The sequence below is a fragment of the Panthera uncia genome (genome assembly GCF_023721935.1).
Source record: "Panthera uncia isolate 11264 chromosome C1 unlocalized genomic scaffold, Puncia_PCG_1.0 HiC_scaffold_3, whole genome shotgun sequence".
Taxonomy (NCBI): Eukaryota; Metazoa; Chordata; class Mammalia; order Carnivora; family Felidae; genus Panthera; species Panthera uncia.
The window spans coordinates 111,167,091-111,190,829 of record NW_026057584.1 but is presented as its reverse complement, the minus strand read 5'-3'; the positions used below and the strand labels follow the sequence as shown (position 1 = coordinate 111,190,829).

The following is a 23,739-nucleotide window of genomic DNA, read 5'->3' as shown; positions in this document are numbered from 1 at the left end:
TCTGTGAACACATGTCTCTCTACCTAGTTACGTCTTCTTTGATTTCTCTCATCAGCATTTTGTAAATTTCAGCATATAGATGCCGCATATGTTTTATTATGTTTACACTCAAATAGTTTGTTTTATTTGGAGTAATTAAAAATAGTATTGTTTTTAATTCTAATTTCTACATGTTCACTGCTAATATATAGAAATGTGATTGATTTTTGCATGTTGATATTGTATGTTGCAGCTTTGCTGAACCTCCTTTATTAGTTCTAGGAATGTTTTGTAGATTCCTTGGGACTTTTTAGCAGACGATCTTTTCATCCACAAGGACAGTTTTATTTTATTTCTTTCTTTCAAATCTGTGTGCCTTTTGTTTCTTTTTCCTGAGTGTGTGTGTGTGTGTGTGTGTGCATGTGTGTGCATGTTTGTGTGTTTGTGTTTGGGAGGGTGGGGGAATTGGTCAGAACTACTGGTTCTATATTATTATATATTATATTATATATTATTTATATATTATATATTATACATTTATATATAATATATACACAATATATATTATGTATAGTTATATATATTTATATATTTACACAATTATATATATACATAAATAATATATATACACAATTATATATATATTATATATAAATATAATATATATTACTTATTGTCAAATTGGCTTACATACAACACCCAGTGCTCATCCCAACAGGTGCCCTCCTCAGTGCCCATCACCCACTTTCCCCTCTCCCCCACCCCCCATCAACCCTCAGTTTGTTCTCAGTATTCAAGAGTCTCTTATGGTTTGCCTCCTTCCCTCTCTGTAACTTTTTTCCCCCTTCCCCTCCCCCCTGGTCCTGTATTAAGTTTCTCAGAATCCACATAAGAGTGAAAACATATGGTATCTCTCTTCTCTGTATGACTTATTTCACTTAGCATAATACTCTCCAGTTCCATCCACATTGCTACAAATGGCCAAATTTCATTCTTTCTCATTGCCAAGTAGTATTCCACTGTATATCTAAACCACATCTTCTTTATCCATTCATCAGTTGATGGACATTTAGGCTCTTTCCATAATTTGGCTATTGTTGAAAGTGCTGCTATAAACATTAGGGTGCAAGTGTCCCTATGCAGAACTACTGGTTTTCTATTGAATAGGAGTAGTAAGAGTGGATATCTTTGCTTTGGACCCAACCTTAGAAGTAATGCATTTAGTCTTTCACCATTCAGTATGACACATCTGTAGATTTTGTGTAGCTGCTTGTATTGGGGTTCTCCAGAGAGATGTGATATATATAGATAGAAATAGGATATAGATAGATATGTAAAAAAGATGATTTATTATAGGAATTAGCTCAGAAGGTTATGGAGGCTGAGAAGTTCCACAATCTGCCATCTGCAAGCCAAAAAATCAGGAAAGCCAGTGGTGGTATGATTCAGTCCAAGACTAAAGGCTTGAGGACAGGGGAGCCAATGGTGTCTCAGTCTCAAGACAAAAACCTGAGAATCAAGGGGCCACTGGAGTAAACCTTGGAGTGCAAAGGACAGAGAACTCAGAGTTCTGATGTTCAAGGGCAGGAAAAGATGGACATCTAGGCTCAGGAGAGGGAATTCACCCTTCCTTCACTTTATTCTAGTGGGTCCCTCACTGGATTGGTTAATGCCTAGCTACATTGGTGAGAGTGGGTCTTCTTCACTCAGTCAATTGAATCAAATGCTAATATCTTCCAGAGACACCCTCACAGACACACCCAGAAATAATGTTTTACCAGCTATCTGGGCATCTCTTAGCCCAGTAAAATTGACACATAAAATTAGTCATCACAATGGTTCTTTATCAAGTTGAGGTAGTTCTCTGCTAGTCCTAACTTGCCAAGAGTTTTTGTCATGAATGGGTGTTGGATTTTGTCAAATGATTTTTCTTCATCAAGGTATATGATTTTTGTTTTCAAAGAACCAATTTCTTTTGTTTTATTGAATTTCTTCATTTTTGTCCTATTTTTAATTTTATTGATTTCTATTTTTGTTTTTACTATTTCCTTTTGCTTGCTTCGGATCTATTTTGTTCTTATTTTTCCTTAAGGTAGGAACTTACAGATTTGAGAATTTTCCTTTTTTCTAACATAAGAATCTAGTGGTATAAATTTCCCTGTTGGCACTGCTTTAGTTTTCCATGGGTTGTACTTCCATGTTCATTCATTCCTGTGTACTTCATTTTCAACTTCCTTTGACGACTCCCCCTTTGACCCAAGGAAATGTGTTGTTTAATTTCCAACTATGAGAACACATTCTTGTTTTCCTGTTGTTGGTATCTAGTTGTATCTATTCTAATACAGAGAATATACTCTATGATATCAATTATTTCCAGTTTGTTGAGGTTTGTTTTGTGACCTGGGAAAAGGTCTGTCATGGCTAATGTTCCATGAGCGTTTAAAAAGAATGTGTGATTTCTGGAGATGGATGGTGGGGGTGGCTCACAATAGTATGAATGTACCTAATGCCACTGAACTAGACACTGAAAAATTGTTAAAATGGTAAATTTTATGTTATGTCCATTTTACCATGATTTTTAAAAATAAATTAATTAAAAAGAATAAGTATTTTGCTCATGATGGGTGGAGTGTGTTATAAATGTCAGATCTGGTTGATTAAGTGTGTTGTTCAGTTGTTCTATATCTTTGCTAATTTTCCATCTAGTAGTTCTATCAATTGCTGATAGTGGGTTCTGTATTCCCCAATTATAATTATAGACTTCAATTTCTTTTTTGAGCTCTGCTTTTGTTTCATGTAAATTAAAGCTCTGTTGTTTGGTGTATACCATTTAAGATTGTTGGGTCTTCTTGTTAGATCATTTTTTAATCATTATTAAATTTCATTTATTTACCCCTGGTACTTTTTTTTGCTCTGAAGTTCACTTTACTTGATAGTAATACAACCACTCCTGCTTTTTTTTTTTAAATTAATGTTAGCATGATATACTTTGTTCCATCCTTTTACTTTCAACCTACCTATATTGTGCTTGATGTGAGTTTTTTTCCTAGACAGCATACAGTTGGATCATGTTTTTTTATCCACTGTCTTTTAAATTGTATATTTAAACTATTTCCATTTAAAAGAATTATAAATATTTTAGAGCTTAAATGTGCTACTTTATTATGTGGTTTCTATTGCTTGTTTCTCCATTTTTCTTTTCTTGCCTTCCTGAGGGTTACTTGAGCATTTTTTAGGATTTTATCTTATTTTATTCATACTGTTTTTGAGTATATCTTTTTTCTATAGTTTTCTTAGTGGTTGCTCAAAGTATTACAGTGTACATATGTAACCAATAACTGCCTACCAGTATAAACTTTTTACCACTTCTAGTGAAGTATTATAACTTGATTTCCATTTAGGTCCCTTTACCATTCTGTCTTTTAAAATATAATTATCTCAAGTATTCCCTCTATATACACTGAGCACCACAACAGATAATTATAATTTTTTGCTTCAACCATCAAATATGCTTTAAGAAACTCATTAGGAGAAGGATAGTCTATAATATTTACCTCTATTTTTCCCTGTTCTGTTGTCCTTCCTTTATAAGGTTCCAAGACTTCTTTTATAATTATTTCCTTTCTGTTGGGGAATTTCCTTTAGCCATTCTTTAAGATCTACTAGCGACAAATTCTCTTAATATTCCTTCATCTGAGATTGTATCTTGATTTCCCCTTTATTAGTAAAGGTGTTTCAGTGGATATTGAATTTGTGGTTGAACATTTTTTTAACACCACTTGAAAAATGTACCACTTTCTTCTGGCTTCCATGGTTTTATATTTTATTTTTTTAATGTTAATTTATTTTTGAGAGAGAGAGACAGACAGACTGTGAATGGGGAAGGGTAGAGAGAGGGGTGCACAGAATCCAAAGCAGGCTCCAGGCTCTGAGCTGTCAGCACAGAGCCTGACACGAGGCTCAAACTCACCAACCATGAGATCATGACTTGAGCCGAAGTCTGATGCTTAACCGACTGAGCCACCCAGGCGCCCCTGGCTTCCATGGTTTTAGATAAGGGAAGGCTGGTCTTTGAACTGGTATTTCTCTATAGGTAATGCCTCATTTCTCTCTCATTGCTTTTAAGGTTTTGCCCTTTGGTTTTAGTTTTCAGAGGCTTAATTATGATGTATTTTTGCATAGGTTTATTTGGATTTATCTTATTTAGGATTCTTTCAGCTTCTTGAATCTATAGTTTATGTCTTTGGCCAAATTTGAGCCATTATTTCTTTAAAAACTGTTTCAGTTCTTCCTTTGCCCTCTCCTCCTAAGACTTCAATGACATAAATGCCTCTGAGGCTATGAAGTTTTTTTCAGGATGCTTTCTCTCTGTTCAGAATTCTATTGACTTGTTCTCAAGTTCACTGATTCTATTTCTGTTCCCCCTCATTCTGCTGTTTAACCTATCCATTCAGTTTTATTTCCATTATTATGCTTCTTTATTCTATGATTTCCATTTGGTTCTTTTTTATAACTTCTTTTTCTCCCCCTTTTGTATCAAGTGTATTCATACTTTTGAAGCAGTTTTATGATGGCTGCTTCAAAATCTTTGCCAGATTGTTTTGATTCTTCTCAGCATTAGTATCAGCTGCATGTTTTTTCTCAATTAAGTTGTGATTTCTCATTTAACTTGTGGTTCTTGGTGACAAGTGATTTTTCTGTTGTATCCTAGACATTCTGGATAGTGTTAAGAGACTCTTGTCCTATTTAAATTCTCTCTTTAAACAAAGATTTGCCCTATTTAGATTTAGCATGTAAGTCTGGCCTATTTTATTGGCTGAAATTCCAATGATAATTTAGTTTTCTGAGATTTTGCAATACTATTCTGGTTTGCTTCATTCTTCTATTTAAACTCTCCCTAGACTACTATTGGTGCTGTCTGCCTGGTCCAGAAATGGCTTCCCTGGGCTGCCTGACATTGTTTGGTAGGATGTGGGAATCCCAACTCACAGGACAGAGATCACTTCCCCTGGCCTGTTCACCAACAACCCAGTGCTGGTGGGCTTCCTACTCTACCTCTGCCATTGCCATTGGAGGAGAGAAGTGCCTACCTAGGCCACCTTCTGCCACTGAGAAGGGTCAGAAGCTATGGAGTCTGGGTAGTTCTCTGCTGTTAGGTGGAGTATTGGGAGACACCAGTCCTGTGTTGCTTTTGCTGCTGGGTAGAGGACTAGGACACACGAGGACAGCTGACACCACCTATGCAGGCAGAGGTTCCAGCTGTTCCAAGCAGGTGTTGCAGGGGGGGTTTATAGCTTGCCCAGGCTCTGCTGTTGGCCAATCAGCCTGCTCTTGCTGACATTTAGGGGGATTAGAGAACATGGCTTGACCTACCCAGGATCTGTTGTTGCCACTGCTGTGACCTCCATTATAGGTCCAAACTAATGGCCAAAATGGTTTATACTTGTCCTGAGATCCATACCCTGAATCCTTATCAAACTACCACACACCAAGCTAATATTCCTCCTGCCCTGAATCAGCCCAGGGCCAGCCCCTAATTCCAGAGCCCACTATAATTAGTCAAACTTGCTGATCCTAAGCTGTTTACCTTGTTCTGCCTTGTCTTTCTCTCAGAAACCCCAATAATGGCTCTGACCCAGGATGTCCCCGTGCTCCTTCTGCCTCCTGCCCAACAGTAGTGTTTTTTCCCATGTGGCCCTGTGTAGTATGGCATGCCCCTTTATCTTGGAAACTCTTAAGTAAACTAAATCTTCTTTTAAAGGCATTAGCCTCTCCATGTTGTTGCTTAGTCACCTCCATAACTTAAAATTCTGTGGACACAAATGAAACAGAGAACAAGTTTTTCTTCCTTGTCTTCCTTCCTCCCCCACTTCTATCCTCCCTTCTTTCCCTCCCTTCTTTTCTTCCTTTATTTTTGCCTATTGATGGTTCCAGGTTGCTGTTTTCTCTGGCATCTTGTCTAGAACATTGGGGAGATAAAAAGACAACTCAAGGAACAAACTGTTTCATAGTTTTTAGTATACAAGTCCTACACATGTCCTTATCCACAGTCTGTTGCCGTTGACACTTTACCAGTTTGAATGGAATGTAAAACTTTACTTCCCTTTACATCCCCTTACCCTCCTTCATTTATAATTATCTTAAATATTTCCTCTTTATATATTGATATCTGGCAGTGTTATAATTTCTGCTTCAAGAGTGAAACACAACTTTATAAACTGAAAAGGATAAGGAAAATCTGTTTCCTGGATGTTATATCTTGTTGTAGTCCTGTAGATCCCTGAGGCTCTGTCCATTTTTCTATCCAATCTGTTTTCTCTCTGGTGTTCAAATGATATAATTCCCATTGTTCTGTCTTCAGGTTCTCTGATTATTTCCATGGCCTTCTCCATACTGCTTTTGAACCCATCCATTGAATTCTTAAATTTCAGTATTGTATATTTCATTTCTAAATGTTCCTTTTGGCTCTTCTTTATATCTTCTATTTTGGAGCAGGGGGACGCTGAGTCCACTTTTTCATTTGTTTCAAACACTTTTATGACGGCTGCTTTAAAATCCATGTCAGATAATTCTAACATCTGTTATTTTGGTGTTGGCATCTGTTGAGTGTCTGTCCTTATGTAAGTAGAGATTTTCCTGCTTCTTGATGTGATGAGTTATTTTCTATTCTATTCTGGACATTTTTGGTATCATATTAGGAAACACTGGATCTTAGTTAAATATTATAACTTAGCAGGCCTCCTTTGACACTGTTCTTACAAAGACAGGAGCACCACCTCATTACTGCCAAGTAGGGTTGGAACCCAGGTTCTCCACTGGTGAAATGAAGAAATGAAAGCTGTGAAGAGAAACAAGCACTATACTTTCTTGATGCACCTGCTATAGCTATGAATATTGATAATGAATCAGTATGAAGATATTGAGATCATTCTACATTATAAGGTCTTACAACTAAGCACTATGGGGTACAAAGAAGTAATTGACATAGCTCTTTCTCCTGAAGGTCTATTTAAATTATTAACAATGGGGCGCCTGGGTGGTTCAGTCCGTTGAGCAGCCGACTTCGGCTCAGGTCACGATCTCACGGTCTGTGAGTTCGAGCCCCGCGTCCGGCTCTGTGCTGACAGCTCGGAGCCTGGAGACTGTTTCGGATTCTGTGTCTCCCTCTCTCTGACCCTCCCCCGTTCATGCTGTGTCTCTCTGTCTCAAAAATAAATAAACATTAAAAAAAATTTTAATTATTAACAAAATTACCTACAATTCATATTTATAAAAAGGGAATTCTTTCCAAATATTTTTAAGTTATCAGGGTAATTTAACCACTTTATGTGGCAAATAGAAAAAAATGTTTTGACTATAACAAAAATGTTTCTTTGGTTTATTTCATTTCAGTGTTTTTGTATTTTTAAAACGTTCTATGGTCATAGAAATTCTGTATCCCACAATACATATTTTCTCTACTATTCAATAGCCTTTATAAATTACATTAAAAATTTTTTTTAACGTTTATTTGTTTTTGAGAGAGAAAGAGCATGAGTGGGGGAGGGGCAGAGACACAGAATCTGAAGCAGGCTCCAGGCTCTGAGCTGTCAGCACAGGGCCCAATGCAGGGCTTGAACCCACAAACTGTGAGATCATAACCTTAGCCAAATTTGGACGCTTAACTGACTGAGCCACCCAGGCATCCCTATTAATTACATTCTTCATGGCTGCCTAATTGTCCATTGAGTGCATATGGCTTAATTTGTTTAATCATTTTCCTAGTGTGGATCACAAATTATTTCCCTTTTTAAATTTTGCAAATAGATCTTCAATGGACATGTCACATTACGGAGTCTTTCCTTAGGTTAGACTTTCTCAAGTGAGATTACTCAGTCAGAGTGTGAACCTTTTGATCACTCTTTACACATGACTTTAACATTCATTGGTAGATCTTCCCTGAAACAACTCTTACTGTGGCATTGTAATGGCAGTTTTCTTTTTCCCTCATTTTTTCCACATTCACTAGTTGTAATTTTTCCATAAAGAAGAATTTTCTTTTCTTCCTTTTTAAAAATTTATACAGTCATTTATTCATATTAGTATAGGCTTATGGATAATTGTTCTCTTCTTTGGGTTATAAGTCAATAATATGGTTATTTTTGTTACTCAAATTGTTCAAAAATGGGGAGAATTGGCTTCTTAGTAATATTAAGTAATAGTAATATTATTAATATTCAGTAATTATATTAAGCAATATTAAGTCCTTAAATCTATAAACAGCATACTTTCTTCATATATTTAGATCTTCTTTGATTTCTTTTATCAGTACTGATTAAAGAGCCATGCTAATGAAATATAGCATATAGATTCTGAATATATTTCCTTAGATTTATACCTATGGATATAATTTTTAGCTACTATTGTAAATTCTATTTTTTATTTCAAATTCTAATTGCTTATATAAAAATGCAGTTTTGTTTTGTTTTTTCTTGACCTTGTTGTCTTGTAACCTTGTTAAAATCACCTGCTAATTCCAGGAGGGGTTTTTATGTGTTTTTTGTTTGTTTGTTTTAGTTTCTTTGAGATTTTCTATATAGAAAATCACACACAGACTCTTTAGTTTCTTTCATTTTAATCTGTATTTCTTTTATTTCTTTTTATTGCCTTATTACACTGGCTAGGACTCCAGAGTTCAGTGTTGAGTTAGAGAAAAACCCTGGCCTTGTTGAAGTCCTACAGAGGAAGCATTCAATCTTACACTGTTAGGCATCAAGTTAGCCTTAGGATTCTTGTAGTTGACCTTTATCAGGTCCAAAACATTCCTTCTGCTCCTCGTTTGCACTCTTCATTTCTTTGTGCAGATCCAAGTTTCAGTCTGCTATCATGTTCCTTCTGCCTGGAGAAGTTTTTTTTTTGTTTTTTTTTGTTTTTTTTTAAGCTTATTTATTTGTTTGTTTTGAGAGAGAGAGAGAGAGAGAGAGAGAGTGTGTGTGTGTGTGTGTGTGTATGAGGATGCCAAGGAGGAGCCAAGAGAGAGGGAGAGAGAATCCCAAGCAGGCTCAGCACTATCAATGCAAAGACAGATGCGAGACTCAATCACATGAACTGTGAGATAATGACCTGAGCCAAAATCAAGAGTGGGGCATTTAACTGAGCCACCCAAGCACCCGCTGCCTGAAGAAATTTCAACATTTCCTATGTAGTGGGTCTGCTGAAAATTAATTCCCTCAATTTTTGTTAGGAAGGTTCTTATTTTTCCTTCATGTTTGAAAGATTCTTTTGCTGGATATATTTTCTCTTTCAGCTCTTTAAAAAAGTCTCTCTGCTGTGTATGGTCTTGCATGGTTTCTGATAAGATTTTTGCTCTAATTCTTATCCTCATTTTTTTCCCTATAGTTTCTCTTTATCTATCTTCTTTCAAGATTTTCTCTTTGTCTTTGATTTTCAGTAGTTTCAGTGTGATATGCCTATATGTGAGCTTTTTTTCCTTTGAACCTTATGAATCTGTGGTTTAATATTATCATTCATTTAGGGAAATTCTTGGACTTCTTGCTTCGTATATTCCTTCTCCCCTATTCTTTCTCCTCTCCTCCTAGGATTCTAATTATGGTTGTGTTAGATCATTTGATATTAGTCTTGGATGTTTGGGTCTCCTGTCCCCCAGTAGATGTCTGTCTCTCTTCATATTTTGGGCCAGTAGTTTGTTCTGCAACCTCAGCTCTCAGATGTCCCCCAAAAAAGTTATGAATTTGATGTTAATTTGGCTTTTTCATTGTAAGAGTGGGAGTAATGCTCCTTTGAGTTCATTTACATCCCAGGGCAGAAGCTACAGTCAGAATGCAGTCTTGGAAAATGCTAATCTAGTCATAAGCCTTCATTTACAAGTGAGGATGCTGAGGTACAGAACGGGGAAGTAAGTTGTATAACTCAAATTCTCATCACAATGAGTCACTAACTTTTTACCTCTCAAAGCTGTGTTTAAATGCCCATTTCCCACTGGGGATGGAGCTGGGTTGGTTTCTCAGGTGATGCAATTGACAACTTGGAGTAGTCCATGGGGAAAGTGTTGTAGGGGCCAACATGAGGGCATATAGCCAGACAATAGGGTGCCTTTGGTAGATGCCCAGCAGTGAGACATTAGAGGGTAACAGAAAAGACAAGTAAACAACTACAGTAGCTTTCCAACTGTCCAGGTTGACTACAGGTATACCACATCATGTTACTCTGTGTCTTAAATTCTTTGTTGGTTTCCTCTTTGAACTCAGAATGAGATACAATTCTTCAACCCACCTACAAGTCCCCACAATATCTGGCCTCTGCCTCCTTTTGCCCTTGCCTGTGAGGTCATAGAAACTGCCCCCTTTTACACTTTTCCCACCAGGCATCCATGAAACTTCATCTGTCATAGCACAGCTCGAAGGGCAGCCCCTGTAAAACCATCCTCCCCCTGGAATCACTCATTTTCATGTGTGTGTATAGTTTCTGTTTATACCATTGGTAGCACATGGAACACAGTTCAGTCTTGCCAGTTGTCTAGGTGGTTGTTCCTTTGTTAGTTCACAACTGCTCTGATAGAAGGGGCTTTGTTTTGTGTGTCTTTTATGTGAAATTGTTTCTGGCACATAATAGTTTCTAGTAAATGGCAACTTCTTAAGTAGCTCTGAATCCAGAATTTTGGCAAATGCATCTGTGCCCTTCCAGAAAAAATCAGACAGAGCAGAAGATAACTACAGGGCCTTTGAAAATAGAAAGTGTTGGGCACCTGGGTGGCTCAGTTGTTTGAGTGTCTGACTTGGGCTCAGGTTATGATCTCATGGTTTGTGAGTTCAAGCTCCAGGTCTGACTCATTGTTGTTGGGGAGCCCACTTCAGATCCTCTGTCCCCCCACTCTCTCTTCCCCTCCCCTGCTCATGCTCTCTCTGTCTCTCTCAAAAATAAATAAAATGTTTTTAAAAAGGGGGGAAAGATAGAAAGTGATATATGTGGAAATTCAGCCTGAGTGTATAGAATCAGGGATAATTAAGGGAAAAAGCAATTTGGAATTCTAGAATATTTTCTTTTTTTAAGATTTTATGTTTAAGTAATCTCTACACCCAATGTAGGGCTCAAACTCACAAGCCCGAGATCAAAACTCACACACTCCACTGACTGAGCCAGCCAGGTGCCCTGGGATTCTAGAATATTCTTAAGTCAACATAATAGTAATACTTCTAGGATCACATTGTAACTCCCATTAACTGCCTAAAAGGACTTTACAGGTAGAAGAATTCCTGTCATCTAACAAATGGGTAAGAAGTAAGTGCATTTAGGTGCAGTGAGGTAGAAACTGCTTGAGTGAGTCCTTGGAGAGTGTAGAGAATACATCCTCCTTGTAATCCCATCAGTGGGAATGATTGACCTGGAAACCCATGCTTTTCAGAGAGTGAAAAGATAAATATAATCGGCTCAGTGTCAAATGTCAGGGATGGGTGGGGCATGAGGTTAGGTAAGCAAGTAGATGTGCTGGAGGTGATACCATATAGCTTGCTCTGAAACTGAGGTGAGCAGGGAGTCTCTGGGGCTCCTCACACTTCCTCAACTTTTTCTGGTCCTGTCAGCCTCTCTCCACCCCCATGATGTAACCTCCACTGCCTTCTACTCATTAGCTCACCTGCCAGACATTGACTGGAAAAATTTGCCCACTGTATGCCATGACCTGAGCTGTGACTGAAGGGTCACCAGATGCTCCTCCAGCAGCCAGAGGACAGACTGTAGTGACACTCACCCTCCCTCTCATCTGAGGTCTCGTGAGAATGGCACTTTAAGTCCAATTATTTGAATAAGAGTTTCCTTTTGTAAAAAAACAAACAAAAACCCCACTTCTTTACTCAAATAGAATAGTAAAATATTTCATTTCTGCAGCGAAATATATTCACAAATTGAAAAACTTAAACAGGAAGATATTCTGCCTCTGCTGGCACAGGTCTAATGCATACAATAAGTGGAACATGTGTATGTAAATCTGAATGTGCCTTTGAATATTATGTTTGGGGAAAATGACATATGAAAATAAAATGATAAGATATTCAGATCTTTAGCCGGAGTTTAAAATAGCCATCCATCAACAATAGCCAAATTATGGAAGGAGCCTAAATGTCCATCAACTGATGAATGGATAAAGAAGATGTGGTTTACATATACAATGGAATACTACTTGGCAGTGAAAAAGGATGAAATCATGCCAATTGCAGCAATGTGGATAGAACTGGAAGGTACTATGCTGAGTGAAATAAGTCAGTCAGAGAAGGACAGGTATCATATGTTTTCACTCATATGTGCATCTTGAGAAACTTGATAGAAGACTATGGGAGAAGGAAAGGGAGAAAAAATAGTTACAAACAGAGAGAGAGGGAGGCAAACCACAAGAGACTATTAAATATAGAGAACAAACTGAGGGTGGATGGGAGGGAGGAGAGGGGAAAGTGGGTGATGGACATTGAGGAGGACACTTGTTGGGTTGAGCACTGGGTGTTATATGTAAGCCACTTTGACAATAAAGTATGTTCATGAAAAATAATAAATAAGTAAAACAAAAAAATAAAATAGCCATCCATTGCAGTGGTGATCCTGTGTAATTCTGTGTCCCTCAAATACTTACTTTGTGTTTACTCTGTACCAAGCCCTGTGCTAGATGCTACAGGAGATAACAGGTATGTGACATAATTTATGTCCTCAAGGTATTTGTGACCAAGCTAGCTGTGAAAAGAACTGATAGAATAGGGTGTTTATTTTCCACACTTGACATGGAAAAATCAAGATAACCTAGAGTGGTAGGAGAATATTTAGAATTTTTAGAGAGCTCTGATATCCTTCCTTCATCTTCCCCAAATCCAGTAGGGTAAGCATAATCGGCCACGTGGTAGTCATTGACAGAGATGTGGACTCAGGCAAGTGAGAAAAACAGGCCTGTAACCCAGACTCTTTACTGCACTGAAAAGACCATGACCTTTCTCTGGAAAACATCATAGTTCTATGTAACACAGTGCTTGGGCTTCATGCTAGTGTTACTACACATGCCCACTGTTAGACAACCATGGAAAACTCTCATGTGGGCTAAAACCAAGGAGTCAGCAGGACTGTGTTCCCTTCTGAAGGCTCTAGGGGAGAATCCTTTACTTGCGGTCTCCAGCTTCTGAAGGCCACCCGCATTCCTTGGCTTGAGGCCCTCCCCTGAATCACTCTGTTTCTGCTCCCATTATCACACATCCTTCTCTGACTCTCTTGCCTCCATTTTTCCCTTAAAAGGATTCTTGTGATTACATCAGGTCCACCCAGATAATTCAGCATAATCTTCTCAAGATATTTAACATAACCATATCTTCAAAATCCCTTTTCCTGTAAAAGGTAACACTGACAGATTTCAGGGATTAGGACATGGGGATCTTTTGGGGGAGAGGGATATTATTCTATCTATCATACTCTAGAAAAAATGATAGGAAAAAGTCTTTGCGACCTTAGGTTGTAAAGAGTCTTTAAAATTCAACACACAAAAATCAATGAATTGGACTTCATAAAAATTAAAAGTTTTCACTCTGTAAATAAAGAATAATTGTTAACAAAATGAAAAGGCAGGGCAAAGGCTGGAAGAAACTTTGTGACCTATCTCTATCTCAAGCAGAAGACTTATATCTGGGATCTATAAAGAAGTCTTACAACTCAGTAATAAGACTACAACCCAAGTTTTTTTAATGGGCAAAAAATTTGAACTGATATGAAACCAGAGAAGATGTATAGATGGAAAAATGTGTATGAAAAGATGCTCAACATCATATGTCATTAGGAAAATGCAAATTAAGAACACAATGACAAAAAAAAAAAAAAAGAACACAATGAGATACCACTTCAAACCCACTAGGATGGCTGAAATGAACAAAGCTGACTGTCCCAGATGTGGGTGGGGGTGTGGAGCACCTCGCCCCCATATATTGCCAGGGGAGTGTAAAAGGGAGTGGAAAGGAAAGCAGTTTGCTGTTTCTTAAGAAATTAAACATGGAGCCCTTCCATATGATCCAGGCATTCCATTCCTCCATATTTACTCAAGAGAAATGCAAGCACACATCCATACAAAGACGTACAAAAATGTTCACTACAGCTTTACTTGGAAAGCCAAAAACTGGGAGCAACTCAATGTCCATCAGCAGATGGATGGATAAACCAATTGTGCCACCTCTATACAATGAAATGCCACTCATTATCAACACATGCAGCATAGTGACTCTCAAAATAATTGTGCTGAGTGGACAAAGCCAGACAAAAAATATATACTGTGTGATTCCATTTCCATGGAATTCTAGAAAATTCAAAGTAATCTATAGCAGCAGAAAACAGATAAAGATCACCGGGGGGTGGAGGAGAGTGGCCAGGGAGAGTTGAGAGGGGGATGATGAGAAGGAACAAAAAAGCATCAGGTCGCTTTTGGAAGCAAGAGAAAGGTTCATTATCTTGCCTGTGGTCATGGCTTCCCGGATGAATGTAAAAACTTCAATTGTACACTTGCAATATGTACAGTTTATTTTATGTCAACTATACCTCAGTAAAGTTGTAAAAAATTAAAGTAAAAAAAAAAAAAAAGTGAGCGAGAGAGGAAACCAGAGCCTTGGGTTTGGCAATGCAGAGGTCTTTAGGGGCGTCTGCCAGAGTGATTTCTGTGAGTGAACAGACAGACAGCCAGGCCACGATGAGCAAAGTGATGGGAACTTTTCTGATTCTAGAATTATTGCAGATTGTATATTTCCCCAAATGCTCACTGCAACAAAAAGACATAAAACAAAGCATAACATTCCTTAAAATATATGCTGTTAAGCAAACCATTGCAGAGTTCACACAATAAAGGGAAATCCCTATGGAAAAAAGGGGGAGGTAAAAAATAATAAAATATGGTGGTAAAAAGAAACCCAAACATACGAGTGGTCACAATAGATGCTCACAGGTTAAACTCTCTGGTTAAAAGTGACTGAAACATTGGGCTTCAAAACCCCAGCTCTATGTTGTTTATGAAAAATACACCTACGGGACATAAATTGAAAACTGAAATAAAAGAATGGGAAAGCATATATGAGGCAAATACCCAAAAGAAAGCTATTGTAGGTCTACTAACATTAGAGAAGATCACATTGAAAGTAAAAACCTTTATAAGGGATGAAGAAGGTTACTATGTAATAATAAAAAGAGCCACTCACTGGGAAGATGTACAATTATAAACTTTTTCATGCACCTACTAACATAGTCCTGAAATATGTAAATCAAAAGATGATAGAGTTAAAAAATAAATTGATAAATGTATCACTACAGTCAGTAATTTTAACCCACTTCTCTTAATAGCATATAAAAAACTGGTCATATTACTGAGGATTTAACAAGGATTTAACAATTCACAAACTTGAGCTAATGAGCACCTGTTAAACCCTGCATGAACCTGTTAGAGAATACACATTCTCTTCAAATATCCATGGAACATTTGTGAAATAAAGCCTTAATATGTATTAGGCCATAAACCCACTTTCAACTAATTTCAAAGAATCAATATCATACAGACCACACTCTCTGATTATAATATAATTAAACAGAAATCAGAAACAAAAAGATAACTAAAACATACATCTAAGTAAACCAGAGCAAATCATAAAGGCAGCTAGAAAAAAAAAATACAGGAGGAAGTTCAAACATCTTACCCTAGTGTTTGAAGCTGCATATAGTTACAAAAACAAGATAATTAAGAGTGTGACAAAAGGCTGTGACAAAAGAAAAAGAGCTTTTCTGCTTAAAAGCATTAAAATTTGACCACCACTCACCCCCCCCCAAAAAAAAACTTCAAAAAGAATATTTTTGCCTCTAGCTTTAACCCGCAGGCCATCCTTTAGGATAACCCTGGAATTATATGGATCGGTGTTGAGAAATTATTTGAGGATTACTTACGAATCAAGTCAGAAGAAAATATTCTTTTTTCATAAGATTTAGAACCTAATATTCAACCAAATCAAATGCTTTTTTTAAAAAACATACTCTCCATATTTCAGCATTTGTACACTTTAAGGAAAATTAAATCTGCTATTCCAGTGCTCTTCCAGAGACTATGCCAATCTTGTGATCTGGAAAAGTTATATTTTTTTCCCAAAGTCTTTTATTTTTGTTGAGACATAGTGAGATCTCTTGCCAAAATGACCTGGAACTCCAAGAACAGCTTGGCCCTCAACAACACCCAGCCAGGGAGTCTGGTTTCTTGGTAGCAGCCCATCCCCTCCTGGCCCTGTTCTGGGAGGATATGCTGGGCAGAGGTGGGGACAGGAATGAGACCTCTGGTATTTTAGGGTACTCATTGTGCAGGTCTTCAGTCATTTGGAACTTGGGACTTTGAGATTCTCTGGGCCACTATGTGGCCCACTATGAGTATGTCAGGTGATGCATGTGAGTATGCCACTGTAAGTCTGTAAGGTGATGTCAGGCTATGACAGTGCCGAACGAACAGCCCACATGCTCCACGGTCAGAAGGTCAGTCCCAGCTTAATGACACGGTTGGCCAGATGAGGGAATAGAGGTGTTCCCAACGCAGCATTTACTGAGCAAGAGAACGCTGCAGGCCTGTAGCTGGCCTTCTCTCTTCACTTGTTCCCAAAACAGGCCTCTGTGCTTGCCAAGGCATGTTCACATCCCTGTCTTGCTTATCCTCCCCGGGCCATGGGAGGTGCCTGGCACCTGGCACACCCTTGCTGGGGACCCTGGGATCCCTAGCTTCTTAACCCTTCTCTCCCCTGGACCACACAGCAACCACAGGGTCCTCCTTTCCAAATGGTTTGATTTTTAATGTTTCCTCTCCTATTTCCCACTCCTTCCTACTTTGCAACAAATTTGAAACTATAGTATTGTTATTCCTGATATTCTGAATCTATCTTGTACCTTAAAAGCCTCACACAGCACATGCTTTGGTGTTCACCTGTTTTTCTCTTCTCAGTTTTGGAGAATTAAAAGCAATTTTACTTTGGGAAATCTCTTAAGACAAGTCCTGAGAAACCATGCTTAGGGAGGGCTGGTTGAGTGAATGGCTTCTGTACAAAACTTGTGTGGAGGCACCTTAGCTACAAGTGAAGCCAAGTGTCTGCCCCACTCCTGGTCCAGGGAGTCTGGGGAGTTTGGTAATTGAACGTTTGGTACAGCATTATCACCAAGTTCAAGGCACTATCTGTATAATACATGCTACAACCACGACCTACGGATGAAGCTCTAAAATACTATGCTGAAAGAAAGAAGCCAGACCCTGAAGAGTACATACGGCATATTCTGGTCATCTGAGAAACTCCAGAAAAGACAGATCTAGTCTGTGAAACAGAAAGTAGGTCACTGGGGCATGGGGGGAAGGGCGTGGGGAATGACTAGGAGGAGGGAGGGGGCTTTTTTGAGAAATAGAAATAGATTTTTATCATGGTGGTAGTTACATGGGTGTCTACATTTGTCAAAATGCATAAATCCATCCACTTTAAATGAATACATATAAATTTATAGCTCAAACAAGTTGATTAAGAAATGTATAATGACATGGGGGGCCTGGGTGGCTCAGTCAGTTGGGTGTCCAACTTCAGCTCAGGTCATGATCTCGTGGTCCATGAGTTCGAGCCCCGCGTCAGGCTCTGTGCTGACAGCTCAGAGCCTGGAGCCTGCTTCCAATTCTGTGTCTCCCTCTCTCCCTCTGGCCTTCCTCCGCCCATGCTCTGTCTCACTCTCTCTCTCAAAAATAAACAAACATTTAAAAAAAAGAAATGTATAACAACAAAAGGAAAATTTGCAAATATTTGCACAGTTCTCTTTTTTCCTTCCTGTTCTCAAAGCTGTTGGGCATTATAATGTCAAAAAAATATGTTTGAAATTCAATAATTCTTATATGTGTGTATATATATATGTGTATATATATATATATATATATATTTTTTTTTTTTACTCCAGTAAACCTAACTCAGAAAATACTTCTAAATATGAGGCTCTTGACTTTAATCCAGCTGATTATGTAAGAACAAACAACAGAAAGCAAACTTTTATTAATTTGTTATTTCCTGCTGAGAACATTAGACAGAGAGATGCTTTTTGCTGTGACTCACACGACGTATTTATACTTACTTAAACTTCACGTGTTTATTTGGCCTATTCTGACTTTTAATAGCGTTACGTTAACTACGCGCCACATTTTCTCCCTGCCGTTTGGGTTTGGCTTCATCACTTGTTTTCTGTGCTAATAAAAGGTAGCTATTCATATTCATATTTACCTTTCTTTTCTGAGGGGCACATGGGGGACTAATGAGATGTTTCTGAACCTTCCTCCTTCTGACAAAGGCTGGTGCAGTGTAAATGTGTGCAAATATCCTGAGGCCTCATCTCTGACTCCTCTCCTCTTGCCCTTCCAGCCTCCAGAGCCAGGTGCACACCCACCCGGTGAAGACAAGATTGAAGATAAGCAGTTCCCCACTTCACCTGCAGAACCAGAGCAACAGGGATGGAGTCAAGAAACTGACCATGATGATTTTGAGACATTGTCCCACCAGAGCGAAAGTCAATCAGACACAAAAACCGACTCCTTTGAAAGTGCTTCCGACACAGAGTCCCTGCCTTGTGGCTTCACAGGGGGAACCTGCCTTCCTCTAAGTGGTACCTCTGTGGACAGAGAAGGACACTGGGGATGCCCTGACATACCAGCAACCAGAGCTCCTCAGGAGCAGCATTCAACTAATGTCCCTGAGCTTGACTCAAAAGAGGAACTAGATTTGTCCCCTGGCTTCAAGGAAGAGTCTTATGAAACTGGGTTCCAAACCTTTGCTGCAGTTGCTGGAGAAGAGAAGACAGAACACTTCCAGGACAGCAGTGTGGCCAGCCTGGAGCAAGAGTCTTTTCTGGCAGGGTCTCCTCACCACACAGAGGGCTGCTCACAGGGCACCACAGGCAGCTACAGTCTCCAGCCAGCAAAGGCAACTGCACAAGTCCTCGGGGGGTTCTCTATTTCTTCTCTTCAGAAATCCAGGTCTGAGAGTTGTCTGGACATCCCAGTGGTCTGGCCCTTCCTTCTCTGGTGCTGTGAACTGGGCCAGAGCTGGCCACATATCCACAGCAGGGCCAGGGGACCTTTCAAAGGCCCTGAGCACAGCACAGGCCCTGTGGGAGCCAGAACAAAAAAGGGAAGTACTCTAGGCCCTGAAGAGTACACAGACTTGCTCTGCTTCCAGCCCTGCTCTGATGCCCCTTGCCAGCTTCCTTTAGGGACATCTTGCCTCCTTCATGCCAAGCTTCACCACAGTGCCCCCGAAAATATTAATGACGAGGACAGAACATCCACAGAGCACTGCTGTCAGCACATGAGGATACTGACTAGGGCCCACTCCATAGCAGTGTTTCCCTTAAGATACCCTGAGAATCCTCCAGGGCAGAATTTTGTGAAATTTGGGACTCATTTGAAGGAAGGGACTGAAGCAGAACGAGACCCAAGAACACGAAACCCTCTCCACCCTGTCTTCACCCGACTGTCTCCTTTACTTCCTGCTTCCCAGAGGAGGGCCCCTTATTTGCAGGATCAGTATAAACCCAGTGCTCTTAGCTGGAAAAGGGCCTTTCAGGACACACCCTGTGAACATCTCTGGCTGGAAAACCAGTTGGGACAGGATTCTAGATCCTGCCCAGTCTCTTCATGCCTTACTGCAGACTCCGTGAGCTTTAGCACAGAGGAAGTGCCAGTGCCCACAGAGTGCAAGTCGGAACATAGCCCAGAAAACCTACAAGAGGAACCCCAAGGCACTGGCCCTGCACCAAACGATGCTGATGTGAGTGACAGACAAAAGCACCTTCAGGACATTTCTGTTGAGGCAGGAAACCAAACCAGTAATTACGGATCAAAGTACATTCTCAGTGAGAAAAGAAAGCCACCTGTTAGGGCCAAGTTCCCACATCATTCCAGCAATAGCGGGACACAGGTGTGGAACAGAGACTGGATGGGTTGCTGCAAAGTGAGTGATTGTTCAGATACTCCAGAGATCACCCTGAAATCAAGTGCAACAGACACCTCAAAGGAGCTGGAAGATGTGATGGTTCTAGACCCCCAAGGCACCAAAAGTGCCTTGCCGGAATTTTCAGAAACCAGAGCAGCCCCTGTGTCTCGTTGCAGTGGTGGGGATGAGTGCCACCAGGGGCTGGCAGGTGGTGCCTGGCCCTCTCCTGAGGGCCTGAAGCTAGGGCCCAAGGTGGAAACATCTAGGGGCAGGTGCACACTCATCATTGTAGCTGTTGAGCAGAAAGGTCTGCAGGCCACCAGGAGGAAAACAGGTCCTCTTCCAGAAACACTGTCCGAATTTCTGGAGGAAAAACCAGGATCTCCCTGCGGTGCTGGGACGACCTCCTGGGAGTCTCCCAGGGCTGGGAAACCACAAACTTGCGGCAGTGAGTGTGCGCTGCCGGAGGCCAGCAGACTGGCAGACGACGATGGGACTCTTCAGAAGGGGGCCCACGACGCAGAGCTTGCGATAGTTCTGGTCCCCGAAGCTGCCTCGGAAGAGAGGCCCCGGGACAAAGACACTTGTTCCCAGGAGCCTGCCCAGGCCCGGCTGAGCAGGGGTGAGGCTGCCGAAGAGAAACCGCCTGGGGCAAGGTGGATCCCCGGTTTTGGGACACACAGGGCACAGGCTGCTAGGCCTCCCGCCCCCGGGCCTGAAGATGCTCACGGGGCCCAGGGCCTTCACCCCGAGACGGGGAGCCTGGCGGGTGGGACGGAGGCAGCGCAGATGGGTTCGGAAGCCCCAGCCTCTGCCTGCGCCCACGCACCCCCGCCGCCGCCGCCGCAGGGCCAGCCCCGCCGCCCCTGCAAGGCCTTGCAGGAGCCCGGGAAGCGCCGGACGGTTCCCAGAGTGACCTCCCTCAGGAAAGGCAGGTCCGCTTCCGACAGCCCAGGCGTGGAGCCCGGCGCGCAGGGACCCGGGCGTCTGCAGCCCACTCGCCCCGCTCCACCCGGTGCCTCCGCCCCGACCGCGGGTTCTTCGGGCCTTGAGGAACTGCGTGCAGACGGTCGGGGCCCTGCGGCCTATTGGCCGCTCCAAGTGGGCGCGGGCGCAACTCTGAAGACCATTTCCCGGGGCGCAGGTGGGGAAGCTGCAGGGCTAAGGAAAGGGGACCATGTGGCAACACCAGAGGACCTGGGCAGCAGGACACCGTCCTCAGAAAGGGCTGATGCCAAGAGACTCAAAACTCCAGAGAAAAGGCTCAGGGCAAGGCTGGCCTTAGCTCATAAGACCTTTGCAAATTTTTTTGAGTCAAAGGTTTTAGAAAAAGAGAACACTGATGAATGTTGTCCAGGTGCCCTCAAGGGCCGGAAGGAGAAGAGCAGGCCGCGCCAGAGTTCCTGGCGTGCATTTCTGAAAAACAAAGATGTAGAAGCCCCCAAAAGGCCCGCCGTAGTGAGTCTGGTTCCAGGACCGGAAATCTTGAATCTCCTCAGACCCTCTCCCCCAGGGACCAATAGTCACTGTCAGGAGCAGGCAGAAGACAAGGAAAGCTGTGTGTTTGGAGATCACTGGCCACCCCCACATGCTCCCACACCTTTGTCATCCAGCAATTTGGTCTCTCCAGATAACAGGAGAAAAAGTGAACCAACCATCAAATGCACAAGCCCCCAGGAAAGTGGTAGGTACCTAACTTCAGGTATCTTTCCTGAGAAGTCCTGGCTGATGTCACCCACCAGCCCTTGTGCCCAGCAGACTGGGATCAGCCGCACCCTTCCATCCAGCTCTGCCTGTTGCTTGGCATATGGGAGCCAAGGCATGCCCAGCAAACCCATGAGTCCCAAGCCCCGAAACCCCAGGCCTGGTGCTCATCGGGCAGATTTCCACTACCCAGGCAGGAGCAGTGCTGTCTCCATGGTTTCCCTTGGAAGCTACATGGATGTGGATAACAGCTCAGAGGCTTCTGAAAGGCCCAGGACCCCCAAGGCCCCAGCAAGCCTCCTACTTTCTCTGCAAACACTAGACCAGGATGACCAGAAGGAAGAGAGCAGGAAAAGAGGCTGGCATCACCATGGCCTGAGCACAGCACCCTCACTCATGGACCTTCCTGGGACTGAGGTGAGTTCCCTGTGTTTCGCACCAACCTCTAAATGCAAGAAGCTACATGGTAAATGTTCCAAAGTGAGGGGAGAGGTGAAGCAAGAAGGCCAGTCTGCCTTCTGTGGGGAGGGCACCACTCACACTCCCAGATGGCTCAACCCTAATCAACACAGTGTGTGACCAATTTCTGGGAGTAAACTAAGTAAATAGCAATCTAACAAATAAGAACTGGCATTTCGCTATAATTCTGTGTTTCTGGTTTTTTGTTTTTTTTTTTTTCCTTGATAAATCCAGCTGTTTAAATTCCTTTTTCTTCCAGCTACCTATTGATAGTCTTTGCCCACCAGGTGTTCGATGCAGGCTTTTTTTGTGTCTGCCTTCATCCTTCCCCACTGTGAAATTTTTAAAAAAGAAATTTCCCTATGTTGTCTTCTAGTATTTTTAATATGTTTATTTTTAAAATTTAGCTATAATACAATTGAATATGTTTCAGTATAAAGAGATAGTTGGTGCTTCTGAATTTCCACAGGTGCTCAATAAATGTTAGTTCCTATCCCTCTTTGCCTTTCAAATCTTACCGGAGGAGAGGGAAGGCCTAGTGTGCTTGCATATCAAAACACGTAGGAAGACAAGAGAGTACACAGGAATGGGAAGGGGAGAAGATCTTTGAAGTCTGCTCTCTGGATGAGTCCTGAAGCAATCACGGAACTTGAAACTCAACGTGGATATATGAAGGCTCCCTCTTGTGGCTGCTTCTGGGAGAGCAGGCAGTGATGGTTGGAGTAATTAACAAGGAATTCAGTCCGCATTCCCGTTTCTGCCTTCCACAGTGAGTGCATTTAAGGAGCAAGAGTTTTTATTCCAATACCATAAGACAACCATTCTTAATATTTGTTAAATTTTCTTCCAGCTTCTTTTCTGTAAATAAGTTTTATATATTTAACATGGTTGTGATAATGCCATCTAGAGGCCTTAGCTTTCTATGATTTTGCATCCTACAGTTTGTTTACTGAAAGCTCTTTTAAGGGAGAAATTCAGAAGTCATACAGAAAGACACAATGCACAAATGTATACATAATATACTGTCATAAAGCAAAAGCTGAATAACCTTCACCCACCAAGAAACACATTACCAGCCCCCAGCCCTTCCTGCTCAGCATGTCCTTCTCTCCGGCCCTAACCACTGCCAACTTTTATGGTGTTCACTTCCTTGCCTTTTGTTATAATTTTACTACTTAACTTTACACCCCTGAACAACATAGTTTATTTTTGCCTGTTTTTGAACTTTATGTAAATAAAACCTTATGAATTCCTTTAAACCTATCCATTCTATTGTCTGCTTTCTTTAGCTCTAATTATGTTAAGACTCATCCTTAACGCTGTGTATCTAATGTTCTTTCATTGTCATTGTTATACAGAATTACTTTGAATTAGCACATGACCCTGTGTTTGTTAGTCAGCTACTTCAGGGCTTTCTCCATTTTGGTGTATCATGATTAGGGCTTCTTGGATTGTTCATGCCCAGGTGCGTACTGCACAGGCACATGCATTTCTGCCTGGTGCATTATGAGGAGTGGGATAGCTGGGTCATTGGGGGGTGCAGATCGTCAGCTTTATTAGATACTGTCAAATATTTTTCCAAAGTGATTATGCCAATTTATACTCCTTCCTTTAAGAG

The 23,739-nt window shown here is 41.0% G+C and overlaps 1 protein-coding gene across 1 annotated transcript in view; it reads left to right on the top strand.

Moving 5' to 3' along the window:
- The window catches only part of LOC125911449 (uncharacterized), a 78,199-nt gene extending 55,958 nt beyond the window's left edge, over positions 1–22,241 (top strand). The window contains exon 2 of the mRNA XM_049615303.1: positions 18,390–22,241. Within this exon, the coding sequence (XP_049471260.1) occupies positions 19,332–22,241 (2,910 nt within the window). The 5' untranslated portion in view covers positions 18,390–19,331. The remainder of the gene's footprint in view (positions 1–18,389) is intronic.
- The last annotated feature ends 1,498 nt before the right edge of the window (positions 22,242–23,739 follow it).